The 25000-nt window shown below is 44.9% G+C and overlaps 1 protein-coding gene across 1 annotated transcript in view; it reads right to left on the bottom strand.

The window, feature by feature from the left end:
* The window catches only part of LOC126987323 (uncharacterized), an 88493-nt gene that overhangs the window by 45064 nt on the left and 18429 nt on the right, over window positions 1-25000 (bottom strand). Inside the window, exons 2-3 of the mRNA XM_050844235.1 lie at window positions 15165-15373; window positions 884-1025 (exon numbers count right to left, since the gene is read on the bottom strand). Coding sequence (XP_050700192.1) covers window positions 884-1025; window positions 15165-15373 — 351 coding nt within the window. The remainder of the gene's footprint in view (window positions 1-883; window positions 1026-15164; window positions 15374-25000) is intronic.

Below are 25000 nucleotides of genomic sequence, written 5' to 3'. Positions count from 1 at the left end.
CCTCTACTTGCCTTCCCTTCCCTCTCCTTTCTCCTCCCTCCCTTCCCCCTCACACTCCCTCCCCTACACACACACACACACACACACACACACACACACACACACACACACACACACACACACACACACACTTCTTTCTCTTCTTCCTCTTCCATCTCGTTCCTCTTCCTCTCCCTTCCTTCTCCCTCCTTCCCTTCCCTTCCCTTCCCTTCTCTACCTTGTGATGTCGTTGATAGTACAACAGTTACGGCCTTCAAGAATAGATTAGACAAGTGTTTTGAATCCAACCAGCAACTAAGATATTACTCATTGTCGTAATAACGTTAAGTTGTTTCGAATACTGGTGTCCTTGTCCGCTTTTATCGCCCGGTTAGTGGTAGCAGTAATTGTAGTTCTTTCCTCTTTCCTACATAATTTCCATGCAGTTTTTCCATGCTGCATGGTTCTTTTTCCTTTCCTGCCAGCTTAGGCTGGAGGGATGGGGGGGGTGGGGAGGAGCCTTCGCCTTTGCTGTCCTTCATCTTCCACCTTTGATTAGATAGTTAGTGTAGCTTGTCACAAACAGCCTCGTAAGGACCAGCAGGTCTGCTGTTGTTTGTTCTTCCTTTGTGTTTTCTTTGTGTTTACCCTTCCCTTCCCTTCCCTTCCCTTCCTCACCCTTCACTTCCCTTCCCTTCCCTGCCCTTCCCTTCCCTTCCCTTCCCTTCCCTACTCTTCCCTTCCCTTCCTTTCCTTTCCCTTCCCGTCCCTTCCCTTCCCTTCCCTTCCCTTCCTTTCCCTTCCCCTCCTTACCCTTCCCTTCCCTTCCCTTCCCGTCCCTTCTCTTCCCTTCCCTTCCCTTCCCTTCCCTTCCTTACCCTTCCCTTCCTTACCCAACACTTACCTAGGACAGTCATGAAAGACCCGCTCGCCTCCGTCCTGAACGAAGGGTGCTCCGCGATGACCTCACATTTGTACTCCCCCGTTGCCTCCGAGGTCATCGAGGTCAAGGAGAGGGTCACACCAGTCTCAGTGCGGGCGATCTCCTGTTTGGGGGGGCGAGGGGGGGAGAAAGAAAGGTTAGTTGGGGTGGTGAGGTCATGAGAGAGAGAGAGAGAGAGAGAGAAAAGGGGAAAAATGGAAGGTTTAATAAAGGGGAGATTAAGTAAGGGAGGGAATAAGAGAAAGTGAAAAGAGAAGAAGGAAAAGAGTAGAGGAGGGAAAAAGGCGAAGAATTAAATGAAGAGAGAGAGAAGGGAGAGAGGAAGGGAAGGGAGAGAAGAAGGGAAGGGAGGAAGGGAAGGGAGAGGAATGGGACATGGAGAAAAAGAGGAAGGGGTGATGAAGAGGAAGGGAGAAGAAGGGGGAGGGGAGAAGAAGGGAAGGGGTGAAGGGGAGGGAAGAAGAAGGAAGGGAAGAAGAAGGGAAAGGGAGAAGTAGAGGAGAGAGAAGAAGGAAAGGGGAGAAGAAGGGAAGGGGAGAAGAAGGGGAAGGGAGAAGAAGAGGAAGGGAGAAGAAGAACGGGAAGGGAAGAAGAAAGGAAAGGGGAAAAGAAGGGAAGGAAAGGAAGAAATAAAGGAATGAATAAAGAAAGCAGTGAAAAAAAGATAGAAGGAAGAAAGAAAAAAATAGAAAAAGATAGACGAATGGAAGAAAGGAAAAGAAAGAAAGAGAGGAAGAGGGGGAGAGGTGTGGGTTGTGGGTGGAAGGAAGATGATGGGAGAAGTGGAGAGAGAGAGAGATTTTAATTATAATGTTGAGGGGATGTGAAGGGTGCTAATAATGGGGGGGGGGAGGAAAAGGGGAGGGGTTTGTTGTGGGTGGTGGTGGGGAGGAAGGGGTGGGGAGGAAGGGGAGGGGAGAGAGGAGGAGAGGTAATGATCGTAGTGAAGGGGATTGGAGGGGTGCTAAAAAGGACTGGATCAAATGTTGTTTTTTTAGAGGTCAAATATAAACACAAATACTATAGTGACCCTCTAAATCATTCTACATTCTCTAAATCTTCCCGTTTTCTGTACCTTCAATTCTTCAGTCCACCCTTTAACTCACCACGTTCTCTTTTTCTCCTCGCACTCATCACAGACTATTCCATTTCCTTACTTCAAAAAACACTTCCAAAACATTTCCTTTTTTCACTACGGGTCATTACATCGCAAATACATGTACGCAATCGTCCTTATTATAATAACGATTACTCTGCTCAAGTTGCAACGTAAAAGAGCCACTATTGTAAATGTTAATGCATATATACAAGCTTAGAAATACAAATAGATTATCCACATATCAGAATTACATGTTATCTTTATTGATGTTTGGAAGCTTTCTGGGCTCAATTCTGCTCGTCCAGGAGTGTAAAAATGACCGTCTTTGCCAAACACACTCAGATCCAGTTTCTCAGTCCAACACAGTGGCTTTGTTATCGACGGAACCAAGCTACTCAATCTTCTACACTCCACAATGGTTAGGTTTTCAATGAAGAACTGAAGGTGGAGAAAACGGGAATACTTAGAGAAAACGGAAAGATTGAGAGGGCTACTCCAGTATTTGTCTTTATATTTGATCTCTAAAAAATCATAGTATAGTTCCCTCAAATTTCTGAACGTGACTATGAACTTTAACCCGGTAGCAGCGACGGGCCAAATTTGTGGTTTTACCGTGTACCAGCGACGGGCCACATTTTTGCCATGATATAAACCCCCAAAAATAGATGATGCATAAACTGATCACAAATGCGTTGATACATATTCTGAAATGGTTTGCGTGAGTGATGCTTTTTCTCATTTTTCTCGCTTAGAGGGGACTTTTAGAAACATGATCCCTGCAGCTACCAGGTTAAACACTACATAAGGAGCTCTCGAAGTCTTTGGTATTGGTTTGGGAGATTGCTAACCCATCATGGCGAACTGTGAGTGGCCCTGAGACAAAAGGTGCCGACGTTGCAGATCACCCTAGAATGGCCTCTGTAAAGTCCCTCAGAATTTGAAGATTTGCACATCACGCCAGTACGTCAGTGGTTTGGTGTCGAGAGGCAGAACTACTCTTTTGATTCTTTTTTGGGAGCAGCGAGTAGTGGGCTTTTTTTTATTATTTTTTTCATTTTTTGTGCCCTTGAGCTGTCTCCTTTGTTATAAAAAAAAAATAATAAATCTGGGTACGTTTCAAGCTCTATCTCCACCCCTGTAGTGTGGTTTGTTGACGGGCTTGCCTTCGAGGGCCCAGGTGGAGGCATGTAGGCTGAGAGGCGAGGTCGTTTAGCAATCATTCCCTCCTTGTCTTTGTTCACGGAAAGGTCACTCTCTTGCGTCAATACCTTCTGGATCTTCTTGCAGTCCTTGGCGTTGGTTCACTTAGCAATGATTAATTCCACAACCTTCGAAGTCCATTCTTTCTGTAGTACCTCGCATTGCATCCACGCCAACACTAACAGACGTCGAAATACAAATACGAATATACGAAATCATCTCTCTATCTTCGGTGCCAAAATCTTAACTGTTAATAGGGAAAGGTGATGGCGGGGTGCTTGGGTGGAGAGAGAGAGAGAGGGGGGTGGGGGGTGGGGGGGAAGAAGAGGTGTGAATTGTGGGGGTTGTGGGGTGATGCAAGGGGTGTTTAGAGACGGGAGAGAAGGGGAGAGAGAGAGGTGTGTGCTGGTTGTGGGTGGGAAGACGAGGAAATAGAAAGAAAAAATAGGAAAAAGAAAAGATAGATGGATGAAAGAACGGGAAAGGAAGAAAGAAAGGAAAATAAAGAAGGAAAGAAGAAAACGAAGAGGAAGCAAAGAGTGAAGGAGGAGGGAAGTGGAAGAGAGAACAAGGAAAAGAGGAAAGAAAATAGGGAGGAAAGGAAGGAATAAAGAGGAATAGATAAATAAGGAAGAGAGGAAAGGAAAACTACACTGAAGGAAATATGGGACAAGCAGAGAGAGAGAGAGAGAGAAATTAGAGGAAGTGGAAAAAGAGAAAAAAAAGTAGAAGGAAAGAGGGAAAGAAGAGAGAGAGATAAGAGCAATCTTCTGTCAGGGAGAGAGAGAGAGAGAGGGAGGAGGGAGGGAGGGGGAGGAAGGGAGGAAGAGGAAGGGAGGAAGAGGAAAGAGAGGAAGGATAGAAGAGGGGAAGGTTATCTATGTTTTTTTATCTTTGTTTTCCTCTCTCTCTCTCTCTCTCTCTCTCTCTCTCTCTCTCTCTCTCTCTCTCTCTCTCTCTCTCTCTCTCTCTCTCTCTCTCTCTCTCTCTCTCTCTCTCTCTCTCAACCATTTTCTGTCGAGAGAGAGAGGTTCCATAGGAGATTTTTGTCTCCTAAAAGATATTGAAAAATTCGGTTCAGATCATTTTTTTCTCTTGCTTCCAACTCAATAGTGAAGAATGGCGGCGGTGGTGGTGGTGGTGATGGTGGTGGTGGTGGTGGTGGTGATGGTGGTGGTGGTGGTGGTGGTGGTGGTGGTGGTGATGGTGATGGTGGTGGTGGTGGTGGTGACACACACACACGCACACACACACGCACACACACACACACACACACACACACACACACACACACACTTGTAATCAGACTCATCAGTAACTTAATGACTTAGCGAAGATTTAAAGAGACAGTGAGTCAATCAGTAATTCAGTCAATCATCCAGTCAGCCAATCAGTCGGTCAGTCAGTCACTCAGTCAGTCAGTCAGTCATCCAGTCAATCACCCACCCAGTCAGTCAGTCAGCCAGTCAGTCAGTCAGTCAGTCAGTCACCCAGTCAGTCAGTCAGTCAGTCAGTCAGTCAGGATTTAACGTCACTGAAAATTTACTGTACATTACCAACAGTCAATAGGAGGAAGAGGAGGAGGTGGAGGAGAAGGAGGAGGAGAAGGAGGAGAAAAAACGAGGAGGTAGAGGAAGGAAGTGCTTCATGGAGGGAGGGACGAAGGAGAGGAGAAGTAGGAGGAGAAGGAAGAAGAAGAGGAGGAGGAGGAGGAGGAGGAGGAGGAGTAGGAGGAGGAGTAGAGTGAAAGATAGAAGGCAGACAAGTTGATGGAGAGAAAAGAGGGAGGGAGAGAAAGGAAGGGAGAGAAGACAGGGAAGAAAAGGAGGAAAAAAAGAAGGGAAGATGATGATGAAGATAACAAAGAAAAGAAGAGGAAAATAGAAGAGAAGAGAAGAAGAGGAGGAAGAAGAGGAAGAGGCGGAGATGGAGGAGGAGGAGGAGGACAAAGAAGAAGAAATTAAACAAAAAGAGGAAAAACTAAGAAGAAGAAGAAGAAGAAGAGGAAGAAGAAGAAGAAGAAGAAGAGGAAGAAGAAGAAGAAGAAGAAGAAGAAGAAACGAAATAATCCTCCATCTTTCCTCCATTCACGACAAGGAGGAGGAGGAGGAGGAGGAGGAGGAGGAGGAGGAAATGCCATGAATAAAAGACGGAGAGAAATGAGAGAGAGAGAATGGGAGGAGGCGAGTTAGCAATGGTATTTAAATCTTTTGTTGTGAGAGAGAGAGATTTACCTCCCTCTGCCATTCCTCCTTCCTCTTGTCAGTGATTAGCCTGCCTACTTCCTTCCCTCCCTCCCTTCTCTCCCTTCCCTCCCTCCCTCCCTCCCTCCCTCCCTCTCTTTCTCTCCCTCCCCCCCTCCTTTCTGTAGTAAACTGGAAGAAACTCTCTGATGGGAGGAAAGCTTCTTGGAGGAGAGAAATATTCCTCCTCCTCCTCCTCCTCCTCCTCCTGTCTTCCTCCTCCTCCTCCTCTTCCTCCTCCTCCATTATCAAACTGTATGGTTATTTTTAGTCTTTTCTCCATTTTTCTTTCCTCCTCCTTTTCCTTTTTTCTTCTTTTTCTTCTTTATCTTTTTCTTCTTTGTTTTCCTTTTCTTCCTTTACTTCATTTTTTCTTTATTTTCTTCATCTTTTTCTTCATTTTTTCATCTTTTTCTTCTTTGTTTTCCCTTTTCTTCATTTTCTTCATCTTTTTCTTCTTTGTTTTCCTTTTTCTTCATTTTCTTCATCTTTTTCTTCTTTGTTTTCCCTTTTCTTAATTTTCTTCATCTTTTTCTTCTTTGTTTTCCTTTTTCTTCATTTTCTTCATCTTTTTCTTCTTTGTTTTCCCTTATCTTCATTTTCTTCATCTTTTTTTTCTTTGTTTTCCCTTTTCTTTATTTTCTTCATCTTTTTCTTCTTTGTTTTCCTTTTTCTTCATTTCTTCATCTTTTCTTCTTTCTTTTCCTTTTCTTCATTTTCTTCATCTTTTTCTTTGTCTTCATCTTTTTCTTCATTTTCTTCATATTTTCTTTGTTTTCCTTTTTCGTCATTTTCTTCATCTTTTTCTTCTTTGTTTTCCCTTATCTTCATTTTCTTCATCTTTTTTTTCTTTGTTTTCCCTTTTCTTTATTTTCTTCATCTTTTTCTTCTTTGTTTTCCTTTTTCTTCATTTTCTTCATCTTTTTCTTCTTTGTTTTCCCTTTTCTTCATTTTCTTCATCTTTTTCTTCTTTGTTTTCCCTTTTCTTCATTTTCTTCATCTTTTTTCTTCTTTGTTTTCTTTTGCTTCCTTTTCTACATCTTTTTCTTCTTTTTTCCTCCTTTTCTTCATCTTTTTCTTTGTCTTCATCTTTTTCTTCATTTTCTTCATATTTTCTTTGTTTTTTTTCTCCCTTTTCTTCATCTTTTCTTCTTTGTTTTCCATTTCTTCCTTTTCTTCATCTTTTTCTTCATTTTCCTCATCTTTTCTTCTTTGTCTTCTTTTCATCCTTTTCTTCATCTTTTCTTTGTTTTCTTTTCTTCCTTTTCTTCATCTTTTCTTCTTTGTTTTCCTTTTCTTCATATTTTTTTTTCTTTTCTTCCTTTTCTTCATCTTTTTCTTCTTTTTTTTCTTCCTTTTCTTCTTCTTTTCTTCTTTGTTTTCCTTTTTTCTTTCTGTTCATCTTTTCTTCTTTATTTTCTTTATCTTCCTTTTCTTCATCTTTTCTTTTTTGTTTTCATTTTCTTTATTTTCTTTATCTTTTTCTTCTTTTCTTTTCTTTTCTTTTCTTCATTTTCTTCTTTTCTTCTTCTTCTTCTTCTTCTTCTTCTTCTTCTTCTTCTTCTTCTTCTTCTTCTTCTTCTTCTTCTTCTTCTTCTTCTTCTTCTATCTGTCTGTGTGTCTATCGTTTTGACACTCACCACATGACTGCCAGGCCTGTTCCACTCATCCACCACTCTGTTAGTATTGGCACTCACTCACCACATGACTGCCAGGCCTGTTCCACTCATCCACCACTCTGTTAGTATTGGCACTCACTACATGACTGCCAGGCCTGTTCCACTCACCCACCACTCTGTTAGTATTGGCACTCACCACATGACTGCCAGGCCTGTTCCACTCATCCACCACTCTGTTATTATTGGCACTCACCACATGACTGCCACGGCCTGTTCCACTCATCCACCACTCTGTTAGTATTGGCACTCACCACATGGCTGCCAGGCCTGTTCCACTCACCCACCACTCTGTTAGTATTGGCACTCACCACATGACTGCCAGGCCTGTTCCACTCACCCACCACTCTGTTAGTATTGGCACTCACCACATGACTGCCGGGCCTGTTCCACTCACCCACCACTCTGTTAGTATTGGCACTCACCACATTACTCCCAGGCCTGTTCCACTCATCCACCACTCTGTTAGTATTGGCATTCACCACATGACTGCCAGGCCTGTTCCACTCATCCACCACTCTGTTAGTATTGGCACTCACCACATGACTGCCAGGCCTGTTCCACTCATCCACCACTCTGTTAGTATTGGCACTCACCACATGACTGCCAGGCTTGTTCCACTCACCCACCACTCTGTTAGTATTGGCACTCACTCACCACATGAGTGCCAGGCCTGTTCCACTCACCCACCACTCTGTTAGTATTGGCACTCACTCACCACATGACTGCCAGGCCTGTTCCACTCATCCACCACTCTGTTAGTATTGGCACTCACTCACCACATGACTGCCAGGCCTGTTCCACTCATCCACCACTCTGTTAGTATTGGCACTCACCTCATGACTGCCAGGCCTGTTCCGCTCATCCACCACTCTGTTAGTATTGGCACTCATCACATGACTGCCAGGCCTGTTCCACTCATCCACCACTCTGTTAGTATTGGCACTTACTCATCACATGACTGCCAGGCCTGTTCCACTCATCCACCACTCTGTTAGTATTGGCACTCATCACATGACTGCCAGGCCTGTTCCACTCATCCACCACTCTGTTAGTATTGACACTCACTCACCACATAACTGCCAAGCCTGTTCCACTCATCCACCACTCTGTTAGTATTGACACTTACCATACGACTGCCAGGCCTGTTCCACTCATCCACCACTCTGTTAGTATTGGCACTCACCACATGACTGCCAGGCCTGTTCCACTCATCCACCACTCTGTTAGTATTGGCACTCACTCACCACATGACTGCCAGGCCTGTTCCACTCACCCACCACTCTGTTAGTATTGGCACTCACCACATAACTGCCAGGCCTGTTCCACTCATCCACCACTCTGTTAGTATTGGCACTCACTCACCACATGAGTGCCAGGCCTGTTCCACTCACCCACCACTCTGTTAGTATTGGCACTCACCACATGACTGCCAGGCCTGTTCCACTCATCCACCACTCTGTTAGTATTGGCACTCACTCACCACATGACTGCCAGGCCTGTTCCACTCATCCACCACTCTGTTAGTATTGGCACTCACTCACCACATGACTGCCAGGCCTGTTCCACTCACCCACCACTCTGTTAGTATTGGCACTCACCACATGACTGCCAGGCCTGTTCCACTCATCCACCACACTGTTAGTATTGGCACTCACCACATGACTGCCAGGCCTGTTCCACTCATCCACCACTCTGTTAGTATTGGCACTCACTCACCACATGACTGCCAATGCTTGTTCCACTCATCCACCACTCTGTTAGTATATCAATTCTTGCCTATTTTCTCTCTTCCTCTCCTTTCCTTTTTTTCTTTTCTTTTTTTTCGATATTTGTAATTTTTTGTGTTTTACTTTTTATATATTTTTTCGTTTGTCTTTTTTATCTTCTTTCTTTTTCTTCTTATTTTTGTTCTTTATCTTGTTCTTCTTCACTATCCTCCTTATCCCTTCTTCCTCCTCCTCCTCCTCCTCCTCCTCCTTTTACTCCTCCTCCTGTATTTGAAGAGATCACCCTCCACCCACCCTCCTCCTCCCTTTTGTAAGAGAGGGTTAAATACCTCCTCTTCCTCCTCCTCCTCCTTCTCTTCCTCCTCCCCTCCTCCTCCTCTTCCTCACCCAAGACTAATGTTTCTCCTCACAAAGAGAGAGATACTTCTTCCTCCTCCTCCTCCTCCTCCTCCTCCTCCTCCTCTTCCTCTTTCCCCCTTTACTGGAAGAGACATTCTCTCTCTCTCTCTCTCTCTCTCTCTCTCTCTCTCTCTCTCTCTCTCTCTCTCTCTCTCTCTCTCTCTCTCTCTCTCTCTCTCTCTCTCTCTCTCTCTCTCTCTCTCTCTCTCTCTCTCTCTCTCTCTCTCTCTCTCTCTCTCTCTCTCTCTCTCTCTCTCTCTCTCTCTCTCTCTCTCTCTCTCTCTCTCTCTCTCTCTCTCATTATCATCATTTCCTTTCATCTCTTTTCCTTTTCCTCCGCTTTGCATTTCCCTCCTCCTCCTCCTCCTCCTCCTCCTCCTCCTCCTCCTCCTCCTCCTCCTTCCTCACTTAACCTCCACTGCATTCTTGATATTTACTATTGACCTCCTCCTCCATCTTCCCTCCCTTTTTCTCTCCTCCTCCTCCTCCTCCTCCTCCTTCTCCTCCTCCTCATTGTCTCCAAACATACACCTTCTGTCTCCTTCCTTCCCTCCACACACACACACACACACACACACCTGTCCTTCCTTCAGTCTTCCTTCTCTCCTTCCTTCCTTCTCTCCTTCTCTCCCTCCTTCCCTCCTTTCCTCCATCTCCTCCTCCTCCCCGGAATTATGCAAATGAACACCCTCACCAGATTCACGCACTCCTCCTCCTCCTCCTCCTCCTCCTCCTCCTCCTCTTCCTCCTCCTCCTCCATCACACTCCCATGTCACCCACACAACGCCCTCCTCCTCTTCCTCCTCCTCCTCCTCCTTGCCACTGTATACCGTGAAATTAGCCTCCCCCGTGTGTGTGTGTGTGTGTGTGTGTGTGTGTGTGTGTGTGTGTGTATTGTGGCGGGTTAAGTCTTCAAGTAGCCATTTCATGCATGCTTGGTTAATCTCGAGTGTGTGTGTGTGTGTGTGTGTGTGTGTGTGTGTGTGTGTGTGTGTGTGTGTGTGTGTGTGTGTGTGAAATGTATCGGTTATGTGAAGGGAAGTTATGGACAAAAAAATATATGGAAGATTGAGATGAAAAATATAGGGATGCAATTCTTCTTCTTATTTTTCTTCTTCTTCTTCTTCTTCTTCTTCTTCTTCTTCTTCTTCTTCTTCTTCTTCTTCTTCTTCTTCTTCTTCTTCTTCTTCTTCTTCTTCTTCTTCTTTTTCTTCTTCTTCTTCTTATTTTTTTTTCTTCTTCTTCTTCTTCTTTTTCTTCTTCTTCTTCTTCTTCTTCTTCTTCTTCTTCTTCTTCTTCTTCTTCTTCTTCTTCTTCTTCTTCTTCTTCTTCTTCTTCTTCTTCTTCTTCTTCTTCTTCTTCTTCTTCTTCTTCTTCTTCTCCTTCTTCTTCTTCTTCTTCTTCTTCTTCTCCTTCTTCTTCTTCTTCTTCTTTTTCTTCTTCTTCTTCTTCTTCTTCTTCTTCTTCTTCTTCTTCTTCTTCTTCTTCTTCTTTTTCTTCTTCTCCTTTTTATTCTTCTTCTTCTTCTTCTTCTTCTTCTTCTTCTTCTTCTAAGCATATTTGCCTTTGCACTATTTCTCTTTTTTTCCTATGTCTTATTTTTCTTCCTCGTTCTTTCTTGTTTTTTTTATTTTTCTTGTTCTTCTTTTCTACCACTTCTGCCTATGTCTTTCTTTTCTTCCTTTTCTTTCCTTTCCTTTTTTCTATCGTTTTTTGTCTTCTTTTTCCTTTTTCAATTTTTTTTCGGACATCTTTTTAATCATCTTTATTTTTCTTGTTCTTGATTTTGTCCTTCTCCTCCTTCTCCTCCTCTTTGTCCTCTTCCTTCTTCTCCTTCTCCTTCTCTTTCTCCTCCATAAACTCCTTCAATTCCTCACACCATCTCTCTTACATCAGTTAAAACAGCTAAGAGGCATAAGAAACGGTAAATGAAAAGTCCAATCATCGATACCCAGTAAATGTAAAGACTGAGAGACCAGAGCAGAGAGAGAGAGAGGTCAGCTTAGTGAATTTTGATCAGGGGAGGAAGCAGCTCAAGGGCGATGATACAGACATCTCAAAGATACTCGTTCCCTATTCACTTCCGTTGTTCCTCCAGTGAAGGTTTTCCAAAAGACCGTCAACAGTTTAGGTTACAAAGATTGGTATCAGAAGACACTTTCGCTTCTAACATCAGCTATTTCTAAAGGTCAAAGAAGGGGTCAGTCGGGTTCTAATGAGTGTTTCTTCAGCTTCATGGTACAGAGGAAGGGTCAAACTACCACCAGGGTCATAAATCTACCCCTGGAAATGCCCACAACTCCTACGAAAGCCTTGTCAAATGTGTGTTTCCTTAGGTTCACGGTATAGAGGAAGGGTCACACTACCACCAGGGTCATAAAACTACCCCTGGAAATGCCCACAACTCCTACGAAAGCCTTGTCAAATGTGTGTTTCTTCAGGTTCATGGTACAGAGGAAGGGTCAAACTACCACCAGGGTCATAAAACTACCCCTGGAAATGCTCACACCTCCTAGGAAAGCCTTGTCAAATAGGTGTTTCTTCAGCTTCACGGTACAGAGGAAGGGTCAAACTACCACCAGGGTCATGAAACTACCCCTGGAAATGCCCACAACTCCTACGAAAGCCTTGTCAAATAGGTGTTTTTGGCCAACGAAATGTCTTATAATACGACCCAAAAGCATCGGACAAACATAAGGAAGGCACAAAGATAAAAAAAAAAGAGAAGGAAAGAAAAAGGGAAGAAGGGGAGAAGGCAAAACAGAGGGAAGAACATGAGGATAAAGATGGAAGGAAGGAGGAGAAGAACAGCAATGACAAAGAGGACAAAGATTACTACCAGACACTTGACAGCGAAAAACCAAACGTATAGAGAAAAAAACTAAACGTCGGCATAACAGACAACGACGATAGAAAATAATGACGACTTAAAAGAAAAGCGACAGAAGAACACGACAGGTTAAAAAAAAAAAAATACACAAGACCCAACGTATAATGGAAAAAAATAACTCCCTAGAGCCGGACAAAAAAAAGTTCATAAGGGTGGCGTGATTTCGGAGCACAGGATGACATGCGTATTAAGGGGGGCCTCTACGTGGGCGCTTCAAGTAAAGGGCTTTCACTCAATGCATTCTCCGTCTCATGACTTCTATCTGGTATTCAGGGTAGAGATAGACAGAGAGGTAGAGAGATATTTAACCGTGTAGCAGTGACGGGCCAAATTTGTGGCTTTACCGTGTAGCAGCGACGGGCCAAATAGGATACTTCTTTTCCTTCACATTTGTGAAGGTTTTAGTTACTGGTCATACCAATTTACTGCGTAAACGGCTTGATTATGTGAGGGTGCCTTGAAAATTTCTAAGTCCAGTGTTGTTGTTTGATATGATGGCTTCCTGGGTAGACTGAGCCTCTTAGCTGCCTCATACTACGTCTACACCGCAGAAACTAGTTCCTAAGTCAGTAATATCCAAAACGCGCTTGGATCATAACTATTTCGGACAAAAAAACGGTCTTTTAAGAGTTTTACGTTATTTTCTTCTATATATTAAAGCAACTAATGCCGCAGCTATTTGTATTTTCTAATTCTAAAGGAATACATTCGTAAAATGTTACTACGCGAGGGTGTTTCAGTGGCGGCACCTAACGGCGGGTTCCTGAAGACAGTTGTTTTCAAGCCGCCATAATGGATGGAAGGCCCGACACTTTCACTCCCTCAAAATATCAGTCTACTTCACCTTTCGGTATTTAACCTCTTTATTGGTATGCATGTAGGTTGACAAAAGGACCGATTACTATCCCAATACCGGGTCTAACTGTGACACGGGCGTGTCATGTGCGCTTTGTGATTCACGGTCACATGAAGCTGTGACAAGCACGTGTCAGAAAACAAACGGATATTGATCAACGCGCGATACTTATAGTGGAGTTTGAGTAAAATTGAGGCCAGGGTCATACGTAGCAGTCGGTAGGTCACTTCCGGGTCAGTTAACAGCAGGAGCGTCAGTGCTGGATGACAGCTGTCACAAATCTGTTTTATTTTGAGGTAATACTTTCTAAGAAGTCCGCCTCCCCCTCCGCCACTCCAGCCCCCCCTACCCCCCAAGACAAGCCTGGGGAACTGTGGGGAACCGGGGTTTAGGGAGGGAAGCCAAAATCACTGAAAAATGGGCTTCCAAAATTTCCCTAGAAAAATCCCTAACTGAAGGAAAATTCCCTCCATGTTTGGGGGGTCCAGGGGGGGCGCAGCCCCCTTAGGTTAGGAGGGGGTTTGGAGTAGTTTAAATGTGCTCCCCACCCAAAAAAAAAACACGATTTTCCGGCGCATCATACATGTGGGGGGGGTCCAGAGGGGGGCGCAGCCCCCTCTGGTTAGCAGGGGGGCGAGGGGGGCTGTTAGGTTATAAAGTTAGGACTTTCCTTACTTTCGAGACGAGGGAATTTTCCTTCATTTAGGGATTTTTCTTGGGAAATTTTGGAAGCCCATTTTTTAGTAATTTTGGCTTCTCCCCCAAACCCCGGCCTCCCACAGTTCCCCAGGCTTATCTTGGGGGGTATGGGGGGCTGGGGTGGTGGAGGGGGAGAAGTAGTTGTTCCCTAGTTTTACCAAGGAAGGGAAGGAAGGGGGAGGGAGGGATAGGAAAGAAAGGGTAGGGAGATATAGGGAAGAGAATGGAGATGGGTGGAAAAGGAAGGGAAGGAAAGGGAGGGAGGGATGAGAAAGGAATGGAAGGCAGAGATGAAGGGAAGAGAAGGGGAGAAGAGATATGGGAATAGAAAGGAAGGAATGAGGAGGAAGGGTGAGAAAGAAAGGGAAGGAAGGAAGGAAAGATAGGAAAGAAAGGGTAGGGAGAGATGTGAGAAAGAGGAAAGACTCATCTATCTATCAATCTATCTACCTAACTATCTATCTATCTATCCAGGCTCAAAGGGTCAATGTGACGGAGGTGAGCACCGCCGCAACGCGCACTAAACCTTATCCTCCCAACATTACCACTACACACCAGAGCTTTAGAACTCAGCCACCCTGACCACTACTTGGCAATCATCAACCAGTGGGGCATTCGCCGGGGAGCGCGTCGCCTCGCCCACCATGCGACCAAGTCCGGGGTCACTCCGGGCAAGTGTCCATTTAGGGCCCTTCCCATCCTGAGTACCTCCCGGCAGGATCTATCGACTAACTCAAGCCACAAACTCCGTGGGCGTCCCCTTGGCCTCCTCCACTCAGGGTTGCCTCTTACATCAACAACCCGATGAGCAGGATCAGCCTCTGGGCAGCGTGCCACGTGCCCGTATAGCCGGAGTTGGCGTTGACGGACTATGCAGGTAATACATGTGGAATCAGTCTCACGGAGTAGTCGCCGGTTTGACACAAAGTCATTCCAGCGATATCCCAAGATTCTGCGTAGACACCTATTACCAAAGGCATCAATCCGCCTCTCCAAGTCCCCATTTAGTGTCCATGTCTCACAGCCACAGAGTAAGACAGGGAGCACGAGGGACTTGAGGATCCAGAGCTTTATCCTTCTGCACAGGTATCGACAACGCCACATACTCGTGCTGAGCGAGTCCATAACACCGTGGGCCAGGCCGCCGTAAGACTTCCTGGCCAGACTCACCGTTGTTATGAACTACGCTGCCAAGATGTGGGAAATTTACCGAGATCTCACTGTCCTTGTCACGCGTATAAACAGACTGCACTGTACTCTACTGACTGACCAGCATTTAACAACCCATCTATCCATCTATACCTATCTATCTATCTAACTAATTAACTATCTATCTATCTATCTACCTATCTATCTATCTATCTACCTATCTATCTATCTATCTAACTAAATAACTTTCAATCTATCTATCAAATTAATTAACTATCTATCTATCTATCTATCAACTTACATGAGCCTGGAACTTGACCGTGGGCTTGATATCCACCGGCCTGTGGGTCTCGGTGGGCACGTAGCGGTAGAACTCCGTGTCGTTGTGGTACCACTTGAGCGAGTAGAGGCCCGTGGCGCGCAGGTCATAGGTGCAGCTCACGTTGACGCGCCCCCCGGCCAAGGCCACACCCGGGACCTCCACGCCGGCCAGAAGGTCCCCGCACACACCTGAGGAAGGGAGAGAGAAAGGGAGATGGATAAGCTGGAAAGAGCGACAGATAGATAGACAGATAGGGAAGGGAATAGTTTGGAAGGGGATAGATTGATGAAGGGAGATGGGATACGGAAAGGGAAGGGAAGGGATAGATAGATACAGGATTGAAGGTCCCCGCACACACCTGAGAAAGGGAGAGAGAGAGAGAGAGGGAGATGGATAAGCTGAAAAGAAAGACAGATAGATAGACAGATAGGGAAGGGAATGGTACGGAAGGGGATAGATTGATAAAGGGAGATGGGATACGGAAAAGGAAGGGAAGGGATGGTAAGATATAGAAAGGGAGGCGAAGGGAAGGAAAGCAATAGATAGATGGATTGATGGATTGAGTGACAGATAGATAGACAGATAGGGAAGGGAGTAGTTGGGAAGGGGATAGATTGATAGGGAAGGTGAGATGGGATATGGAAAGGGAAGGGAAGGAATGATTAGATATAGGAAGGAAAGCGAAGGGAAGGAAAGCGATAGATAGATAGATAGATGAATAGAATGTTCCCGCATACACCTTAGGGCGAGAGAGAAACTAAAAACAGTGATATATTTTTTTTTTTTATATATATATATGCTGGCTCTAGCGCCGGTATGCTTTCTTTAGGGGTCTCTTGGACGGACCGGCTCGTTAGTGGCTCAGGCGAATTTTTTTTATAGTGTCCGCCGTATTGTGTGACTCTTGCCTGGTCTATGCTGCCCCCCTGGTGCTCCCCCTGACCGAAGTCGCTGAAGTTAAGGTTGATTGAAGATCCGGACAGCATGTGGGTAACCTTCCGCCACTCAGCAAAGATAGATAGATAGATGGATAGGTAGATACAGTATACCCTCGCTCTTACGAAGCAATCAGGGAAGGTGTTGACGTTTTAGGAGCAGCGAGTAACGGGCTTTTTTTATTATTGTTTCCTTTTTTTGTGCCCTTGACCCGGTAGCAGCGACGGGCCAAATTTGTGCCATGATATAAACCCCCAAAATAGATGATACATAATCTGATCACCCGAGAGGTGTCTTGATAACTCCTCGAACCTCTTTCTTCTCAATTTCTGCAACATTCGCGGTCTTCGCTCTAATTTTCATTCTGTGGAACATCATCTCTCCTCCTCTAAACCTCACCTTCTCTTCCTTACCGAAACACAGGTTTCTGAGGCTACTGACAGCAATCTCTACTCTGTTCCCTCCTACTATCTCTATCCTAAATTTCAATCCAAAGCTGGATGTTGCGCCTACGTGCGCAACGACATCACTTGCTCTCGTGCCCACGACCTTGACTCTTCTGAATTTTCCACCATCTGGTTAAGACTTCACTGTCATTCTATTACTAAATACATCTGTGCTGTTTATCTCTCACCTAACTCTACCAACTATGTAAAATTCTTTGACTATTTGAATTCTAAAGTGGAGCACATCTTGACCCACTCTCCCTTCGCTGAAATCTCCATCCTAGGAGATTTCAATGTTCAAGCTTTGGCTTTCATCCTCTTTCACTGACCATCCTGGTGAACAAGCCTACAACTTTGCTATCCTCAACGACCTAGAGCAGTTGGTCCAGCACCCTACACGTATTCCTGACCGTCTTGGAGATCGGCCCAACATTCTAGACCTCTTCCTTACCTCAAACCCTTCTGCTTATTCTGTCAAACTGTTCTCTCCGTTGGGCTCCTCCGATCACAATCTTATTTCTGCATCCTGTCCTATCGCTCCTGTACATCCTCTGGACCCACCGAAGAGGCGATGCTTCTGGCATTTTGCTTCAGCTCGGTGGGACGACCTGAGGATGTACTTTTCCGATTTCCCGTGGAAATATTATTGATTCCAGGATAGAGACCACTCTGTGTGTGATCAGTGCATCACAGAGTTGATTGTGTGGGGAATGGAGGCATACATTCGTCGTTCTTTCTCTACTCGTCTCGCTATTAAGCCTTGGTTTAATCACGCTTGTTATCGTGATGTCAATGATAGAGAGTTAGCTCACAAAAGATACCAGAGCCTTCAAACTAATGCTAATTATGAACTTTACATTTCTGCCCGAAATCGTGCCAAATCTATTCTACGACTAACCAAAAATTCTTTCATTAATAGAAAATGTCAAAACCTTGCTTTCTCTAACTCTTCCCGTGACTTCTGGCATCTAGCCAAAACATCTCCTCCAACTTCACTTCTTCATCTTTCCCTCCACTCCTCAGTCCTGACGGCAACACTGCCGTCTCATCTATCTCTAAGGCTGAACTCTTCTCTCAAACTTTTCTAAAACTCCACTCTGGACGATTCTGGGCATATTCCTCCTACTCATCCCCCTGACTCCTTTATGCCTGTTATAAAGATTCTTCAAAATGATGTTTTCTATGCCTCTCTGGCCTCAATCCTCAGAAGGCTTATGGACCTGATGGAGTGCCTCCTATTGTCCTTAAAACTGTGCCTCCGTGCTGTCACCCTGCCTGGTCAAACTCTTTCGCCTCTGCCTGTCAACATCTACCTTTCCTTCTTGCTGGAAGTATGCCTTCACACAGCCTGTACCTAAGAAGGGTGACCGCTCCAATCCCTCAAACTACCGTCCTATTGCTTTACTTTCTTGTCTATCTAAAGCTTTTGAATCAATCCTTAACCGTAAGATTCAAAAGCACCTTTCCACTTCTGACCTTCTATCTGATCGCCAGTATGGGTTCCGCAAGGGCGTTCTACTGGTGATCTCCTAATTCTTAACTGACTCTTGGTCATCCTCTCTTAGCCGTTTCGGTGAAACTTTTGCTATTGCGCTGGACATAGCAAAAGCTTTTGATAGGGTCTGGCACAAATCTTTGCTTTCTAAACTACCCTCCTACGGTTTCTATCCTTCACTCTGTACCTTTATCTCCAGTTTCCTTTCTGACTGTTCTATTTCTGCCGTGGTAGACGGTCACTGTTCTTCCCTAAATCTATTAACAGTGGTGTCCCACAGGGTTCTGTCCTATCTCCCACTCTTTTCTGTTGTTCATTGATGATCTTCTTTCCAAAACGAACTGTCCTATCCATTCCTACGCCGATGATTCCACTGCATTATTCAACTTCTTTTAATAGAAGACCCACCCTTCAGGAACTTAACGACTCAAGGCTGGAGGCTGCAGAACGCTTAGCCTCAGACCTTACTATTATTTCCGATTGGGGCAAGAAGAACCTGGTGTCCTTCAACGCCTCAAAACACAGTTTCTCCACCTATCCACTCGACACAATCTTCCAAATAACTATCCCATATTCTTTGACAACACCCAGCTATCACCTTCCTCAACACTAAACATCCTCGGTCTATCCTTAACTCAAAATCTCAACTGAAACTTCATATCTCATCTCTTACTAAATCAGCTTCCTCGAGGCTGGGCGTTCTGTACCGTCTCCGCCAGTTCTTCTCCCCTGCACAGTTGCTGTCCATATACAGGGGCCTTGTCCGCCCTCGTATGGAGTATGCATCTCATGTGTGGGGGGGCTCCACTCACACAGCTCTTCTGGACAGAGTGGAGGCAAAGGCTCTTCGTCTCATCAGCTCTCCTCCTCATACTGATAGTCTTCTACCTCTTAAATTCCGCCGCAATGTTGCCTCTCTTTCTATCTTCTATCGATATTTCCACGCTGACTGCTCTTCTGAACTTGCTAACTGCATGCCTCCCCCCCTCCCGCGGCCCCGCTGCACTCGACTTTCTACTCATGCTCATCCCTATACTGTCCAAACCCCTTATGCAAGAGTTAACCAGCATCTTCACTCTTTCATCCCTCACGCTGGTAAACTCTGGAACAATCTTCCTTCATCTGTATTTCCTCCTGCCTACGACTTGAACTCTTTCAAGAGGAGGGTATCAGGACACCTCTCCTCCCGAAACTGACTTATCTTTCGGCCACCTCTTTGGATTCTTTTTAGGAGCAGCGAGTAGCGGGCTTTTTTTTTTATTAATGTTTACTTTTTTGTGCCCTTGAGCTGTCTCCTTTGCTGTAAAAAAAAAAATATATATATATATTATGAAATGGCTTGTGTGAGGGGTGATTTTTTTCCCATTTTTCTCGCTTGGAGGGACCATTAAGAAACATGATCCCCGCTGCTACTGGGTTGAGCTGTTTCCTTTGTTGTAAAAAAAAAAAAAAAAAAATCGAAAATACGCTATATCCTACCGATCCGAACTTTTGCTATAAAACGAATTTTGTCCGTTATACGAGTTGAAAGTCCGCTATTTCCTCGGGGGCTTCGTGGTGCAGTGGTTAGCACACTCGGCTCACAACCAAGAGAGCCCGGGTTCGATTCCCAGGCGGAGTGGAAAAATTTGGGCGGCTTTTCCGATACCCTACGCCCCTGTCCACCCAGCAGTGAATGGGTACCAGGTATTAATCGGGGGCTGTGTCCCGTCTCCTGGGGTCTGTTCCCTTCTCCTATAATTCCTTCCCCTTCTGTCTCTCTCCGGCATATGACCACAGATGTTGCGCCGACTAAACGAAACTTTCCAACTTTTCCGTTATTTCCTACCACTTCCTTATATGCCAAAGCCTGTTCGTTGTACTAAATGGAAGCTCGTATACCTACCCACATACAGTCACCAAAGAGGGACGCTGAAACTTTAATTACACATTGGACACTGATATACGTTCTTCTCGGCCACCCACCCCTGAACACAAACCCACATGTACCCAACCTGTCCGCTAAATCATGGCCCATACCGGTAAGGCAAGAAAGGTCGTTAAAGCCGGTATTAGCTACATCGAGGCCCATACAAGCAAGGGTGTACCGTTGAAAGATAGGTTTGTAAACAGATATTCACGTTGTTAAATGAAAAGATAGATTGATATGTCGGAGAATGAATAGATTGGTACATAAATAGACAGGTAGAACGAGAGATAGATTGATGGATGGACTAAAAACATTGGTAGATAGATGGATAGATAAATAGGTAAATGTTAGCATGATAGATTGAAAGATAGATATTGAATGACAGATAAATAGGTACATAGTTATAAAATTGGGTAGAACGTATTGACTGATTGACTGATTAAGTGAGTGAGTGAGTGAGTGACTGACTGACTGACTGGATGACTGACTTACTGACTGGCTGACCACCTGACTGACTGACTGACTGGCTGACTGACTGACCAACTGACTGACTGACTGACTGGCTTATGACTGACTGACTGACTGACTGACTGACTGAGAGATACAACAGACGCATAGAAATACATCTGTCAAGGACTTTTCAGATTGCCAAGATTTTTGTATTTATTTATATTTTGGAATTAGTGTTTTTTAGCGAATTTTGCCATTGTTGTTGCTGCTGTTGTTGTTGTTGTTGTTGTTGTTGTAAGGTTCGTCAATACCTGCTTTATATCGTATGTATTTTTTTTTTAATGAATGAATAGGAATAATTTTCACACACACACACACACACACACACACACACACACACACACACACACACACACACACTTAAAGAAGAATAAGAAAGAAAATAACAAAAAAAAAACAGGAACCAGGAAACCAGGAAAAAAGGAAAACAAAATATATAAAGGAAATAAATGAAAATATAAAAAAAGAAAAAAGAGAAAAAATAGCAAAGGAGAAAACACACACACACACACACACACACACACACACACACACACACACACACACACACACACACACACACACACACACACACACACACACACACACCTGGCAGTATAGAGAGTCACCTGTTTTACGAGTTACCTGGAGGCAAGGTGGTTAATTAAATGCCATTAATTACCGTATGATCAGGTCACTAATTAACACATATGGGACAGGTTTGGAAGAGGAGGGGGGGAGTGAGAGGGGGAGGAGGGGAGGGAAAGGGAGGGTGCGATATTGGGAAAGAAAGGGAAGGGGGAGAAAGATTGAGAGAGGAAAGAAAGGGAAGCAAAGAGAAGGGAGGGAAAGGGATGGGAAAGGAAGGGGATAGGAAGGAAAGGGGAGGAGGGTTGTTGAAGGGATGGGAAGGAAAGGGGAGGGAAGGGGTGAGGAAGATGGAGAAGGGAAAGAGAGTGAAGGAAAGAAAAGGGATGGGGAAGGGAGGGAAAGGGATGGGAAGGAAAGGGAAGAGGAGAAAGATCGAGAAGGGGAAAAAAAGAAAGGGGAGGAATGGGGAGGGATGGGGAAGGAAGGGAAAAGGATGGGAAGGAAAGGGAAGGGGTGAGAAAGAAAGAAAGGGGAAGGAATGGGGGAGGGAGAGGAGGGGAAGGAAAGGGAAGGGGAAGGAATGGAAGATGGAACACAGGAAAAGAAGGGAAGGGAAGAAAAGAGGAGGGTTGAGGAAGGGAAGAGGGAGAAAGGGATGGGAAGGAAAGGAAGAAAGAAAGGGGGAGGGATGGGAAGGAAAGGGAAGAGAATGGGAGATGGAATATAAAAGAGGAAGGGAAGGGATGGGAAAGGAAGGGAAAGGAGGGATGCAGACGAATGAAAGGGAAAGGAAATAAAAAGAAGGGAAGGAAGGAGAGGAAGGGATGGGGAAGGAAGGGGAAGGGAGGGATATAGGAAGAAGAATGAGAGATAAGACATGGAAAAGAAAGGGAAGGGAAAGGAAGAAGAAAAAAAGGTTGAATTATTGACAGAAAGGAAAGGAGAGAAAAGGGAAAGAGGAAGAGGAGGAGAAGGAAGGTGAAGAGAAAGAGATGAGGAAGAGGGAAGAGAGAGAAAGGAAGGGAGGAGAGGGAGGAAAGGGGAGATAAAGAATAGGAGAGATGGGAAAGGGAAAAAGAGGAAAGGAAGGAAAAACGCAAAAAAAATAATATACGAATGAAGGAAATGAAAAAATGAGAGAGAGAGAGAGAGAGAGAGAGAGAGAGAAGAAAAAAAGGAAAAGAGGAAAGAAATAAGGGAAAGGCATGAAATAAAAGTGAAAGGAAAGAGGAAGGAAAGAAGGAGGAGGAGGCAGAGGAGGAGGAGGATGAAGAGGAAACAACGAACAGGCAAAGAAGGGCACCAGCATTATGAGGTTGCCCGCTCTAGAGATACAACGAAACTCTCGAGCACTTCAATATCCTTCCTGTAATAAAGGGACCGGAACTGTAGTGCATAATAAAATGATTACAGGTGAGGTCTTGCCATAGAGTTATAAATTGCACGTTACTCCCGACGTCTTAACCTGTCCGCTGCGATTGGCACGGATTTAGCCTTTACTGGTAGCCTGGAAACATACAGTCCCAGGTCTTTCTCTGCCTCTGTGGTGGATAGTGGAGTGTTTCCCATGTGGTATTGGTGTGCTGGATATCCCTTCACTGATAGCCTGGAAACACACTCCCAGGTCTTTCTCTGCCTCTGTGGTGGATAGTGGAGTGTTTCCCATGTGGTATTGGTGTGCTGGATATCCCTTCACTGGTAGCCTGGTAACATACACTCCCAGGTCTTTCTCTGCCTCTGTGGTGGATAGTGGAGTGTTTCCCATGTGGTATTGGTGTGCTGGATATCCCTTCACTGGTAGCCTGGTAACATACACTCCCAGGTCTTTCTCTGCCTCTGTGGTGGATAGTGGAGTGTTTCCCATGTGGTATTGGTGTGCTGGATATCCCCTCCCAATGTGCAGGACTTTATATTTTTCTTCACTGAATTGTAGCAGCCACTTTTTGCTCCACTCCTGTAGCTTGGTGAGGTCTGACTGTAGGAAATCCGCAGTCAAGGAGTTAAGAAGGAAAGAGAAGAAGAAGGAAGAAGAAAGAAGGAAAGGAAGAAAGAAGGAAGGAAAATATAACACCTGATAAACGAAAGGAACTTAATATTTTCCCTCTTTTCTTCTTTTCCTTTCTTCTCTTGTCTTCTTTTCCTAGTCTAATCCCCATCTTCATCCCTTTCTTTATCTTGTATCTTCTATGTATTCCTTCTTTCTTAATTCGTGTCTACTTTCTCATCTAGTTTCTTTCTTTTTATTTATTTCCGTCTTATATTACACTCGAAATTCCTCGCTATGTACCCGAGTAGCGTCTTGGCTTTGTTATATGCGTGTTTACAGTGCTTTTCGTGTTTCAGGTCACTGCTGATGGTGACTCCAAGATCTGATTCCTACTTCACGACCTGCAGAGGCTTCCCACGCATGATGTAAGTATGGTTAATGTTTCTGGACCCAGGTGCTTTTCTTAACACTTGTCAACGTTGAAAGACATTTGTCACTTTTCAGACCACTGGATGGTTTCACAGTCGGCCGTTGTGAAGGCCCTTCCATCCACTTTTGTGTCGTCAGTAAAGTTTGATAGGGAGTGTGTCAGTCCTCTTTCTGAGTCGATGATGTATAGGATAAAAAAGAAATAGTTCCATTGCTGTACTCCGCTAGTGACCTTTTTTTTTTTTACGTCTATGCCTATAGCGCCGGTAGGCTTGCTTGAGGGGCCTGGATGGTATTCGGCCCCAACCCGTCATGGCGGAGGCAAGTGTTTATAGTGGCGCCATCTTCTTTTGGCTCATGCTGCCCCCCGGAACTCCTTCTTGATTCACTTGGACGGTTTCCTCTAGAGTCCGGGTTGATGGGTGGTCTTCAGGACAGCATGTGGGTAGTTTTAAGCCACTCGGCGGTGACTGAAAAATCCCAGGTGGTAGCGTGGGGATTCGAACTCGCGTCGTCCATCACGTGGTGAATGTGGGCCCAGCACGCTACCACTCAGCCACCGCCTACCCGTCTGGAAGCAACTCGGAAGCCACTCGTTGTTTTCTGTTATGCACGTGGTCAGGTTGTCTCCTATACCTGCTGACTGTAGTTATTTTTCAGAGTCGCTCGTGCGGTACATTGTCAAAGGCTTTCTTGATGTCCAGGTGTATGACATCAGTTGGGATGCAATTATGTCCCTCAAGTTGTTAATCACTGTTTTTTAACTATGCTGGGTGTCGGAAATTATTCTATTTTCCACAACACTGACAAAATCGTCTCTAATATAATATTTTCGAGGATTTTTGCTGCCACTGAAATAAAAAAATATGAGTCGATAATTCAATACAAGGCTCTTATCTCATATTTTTGAATTGGTGTCACGTTCGCCATCATCCGGTCTTCAGGGACCTTGTTTAGCGGTAATGGCCGGTTTAATGTAGCAGTGAGGGGCTGGATGGAGGACTGCCTGTTGGGTCCCGTTGACTTGTTGGTGTCGAGTTTGTCAAGGCACTTTTTCATGTCTTAGTCACAGGAGGAGGAGGAGGAGGAGGAGGAGGAGGAGGAGGAGGAGGAGAAGGAGGAGGGCGAGGAGGAGAACATAAGAACGTAAGGAGTCTGCAAGAGGCCGGTTGGCTTATACAAGGCAGCTCCTGTACTCTCAACCCCACCTTACCTCACTATCCATAGCCTTATGCAACCTCTTCTTGAATGTATCTATGGTACTGGCACCCACAACATGGCTGCCAAGCCTGTCCCATTCACCCACCACTCTTTTGGTAAACCAATTCTTGCCTATGTCTTTGTTGAATCTGAATTTATCTAACTTAAAACTATTGCCACGCGTCCTACCTGGCTCTTTTACAACCAAAACCCTACTGACATCCCCTTTATTGAAGCCCTTCATCCATTTATAGACTTCGATTAAGTCTCCTCGCAACCTTCACCTTTCTAGAGAGTGTAGATTTAAATGCTTCAGCCTGTCTTCATAAGGCA

The sequence above is a fragment of the Eriocheir sinensis genome, chromosome 64 (assembly GCF_024679095.1).
Source record: "Eriocheir sinensis breed Jianghai 21 chromosome 64, ASM2467909v1, whole genome shotgun sequence".
Lineage (NCBI taxonomy): Eukaryota > Metazoa > Arthropoda > Malacostraca > Decapoda > Varunidae > Eriocheir > Eriocheir sinensis.
Note: the sequence above shows the minus strand (reverse complement) of the source record. Positions and strands in the feature narration are given on the sequence as shown.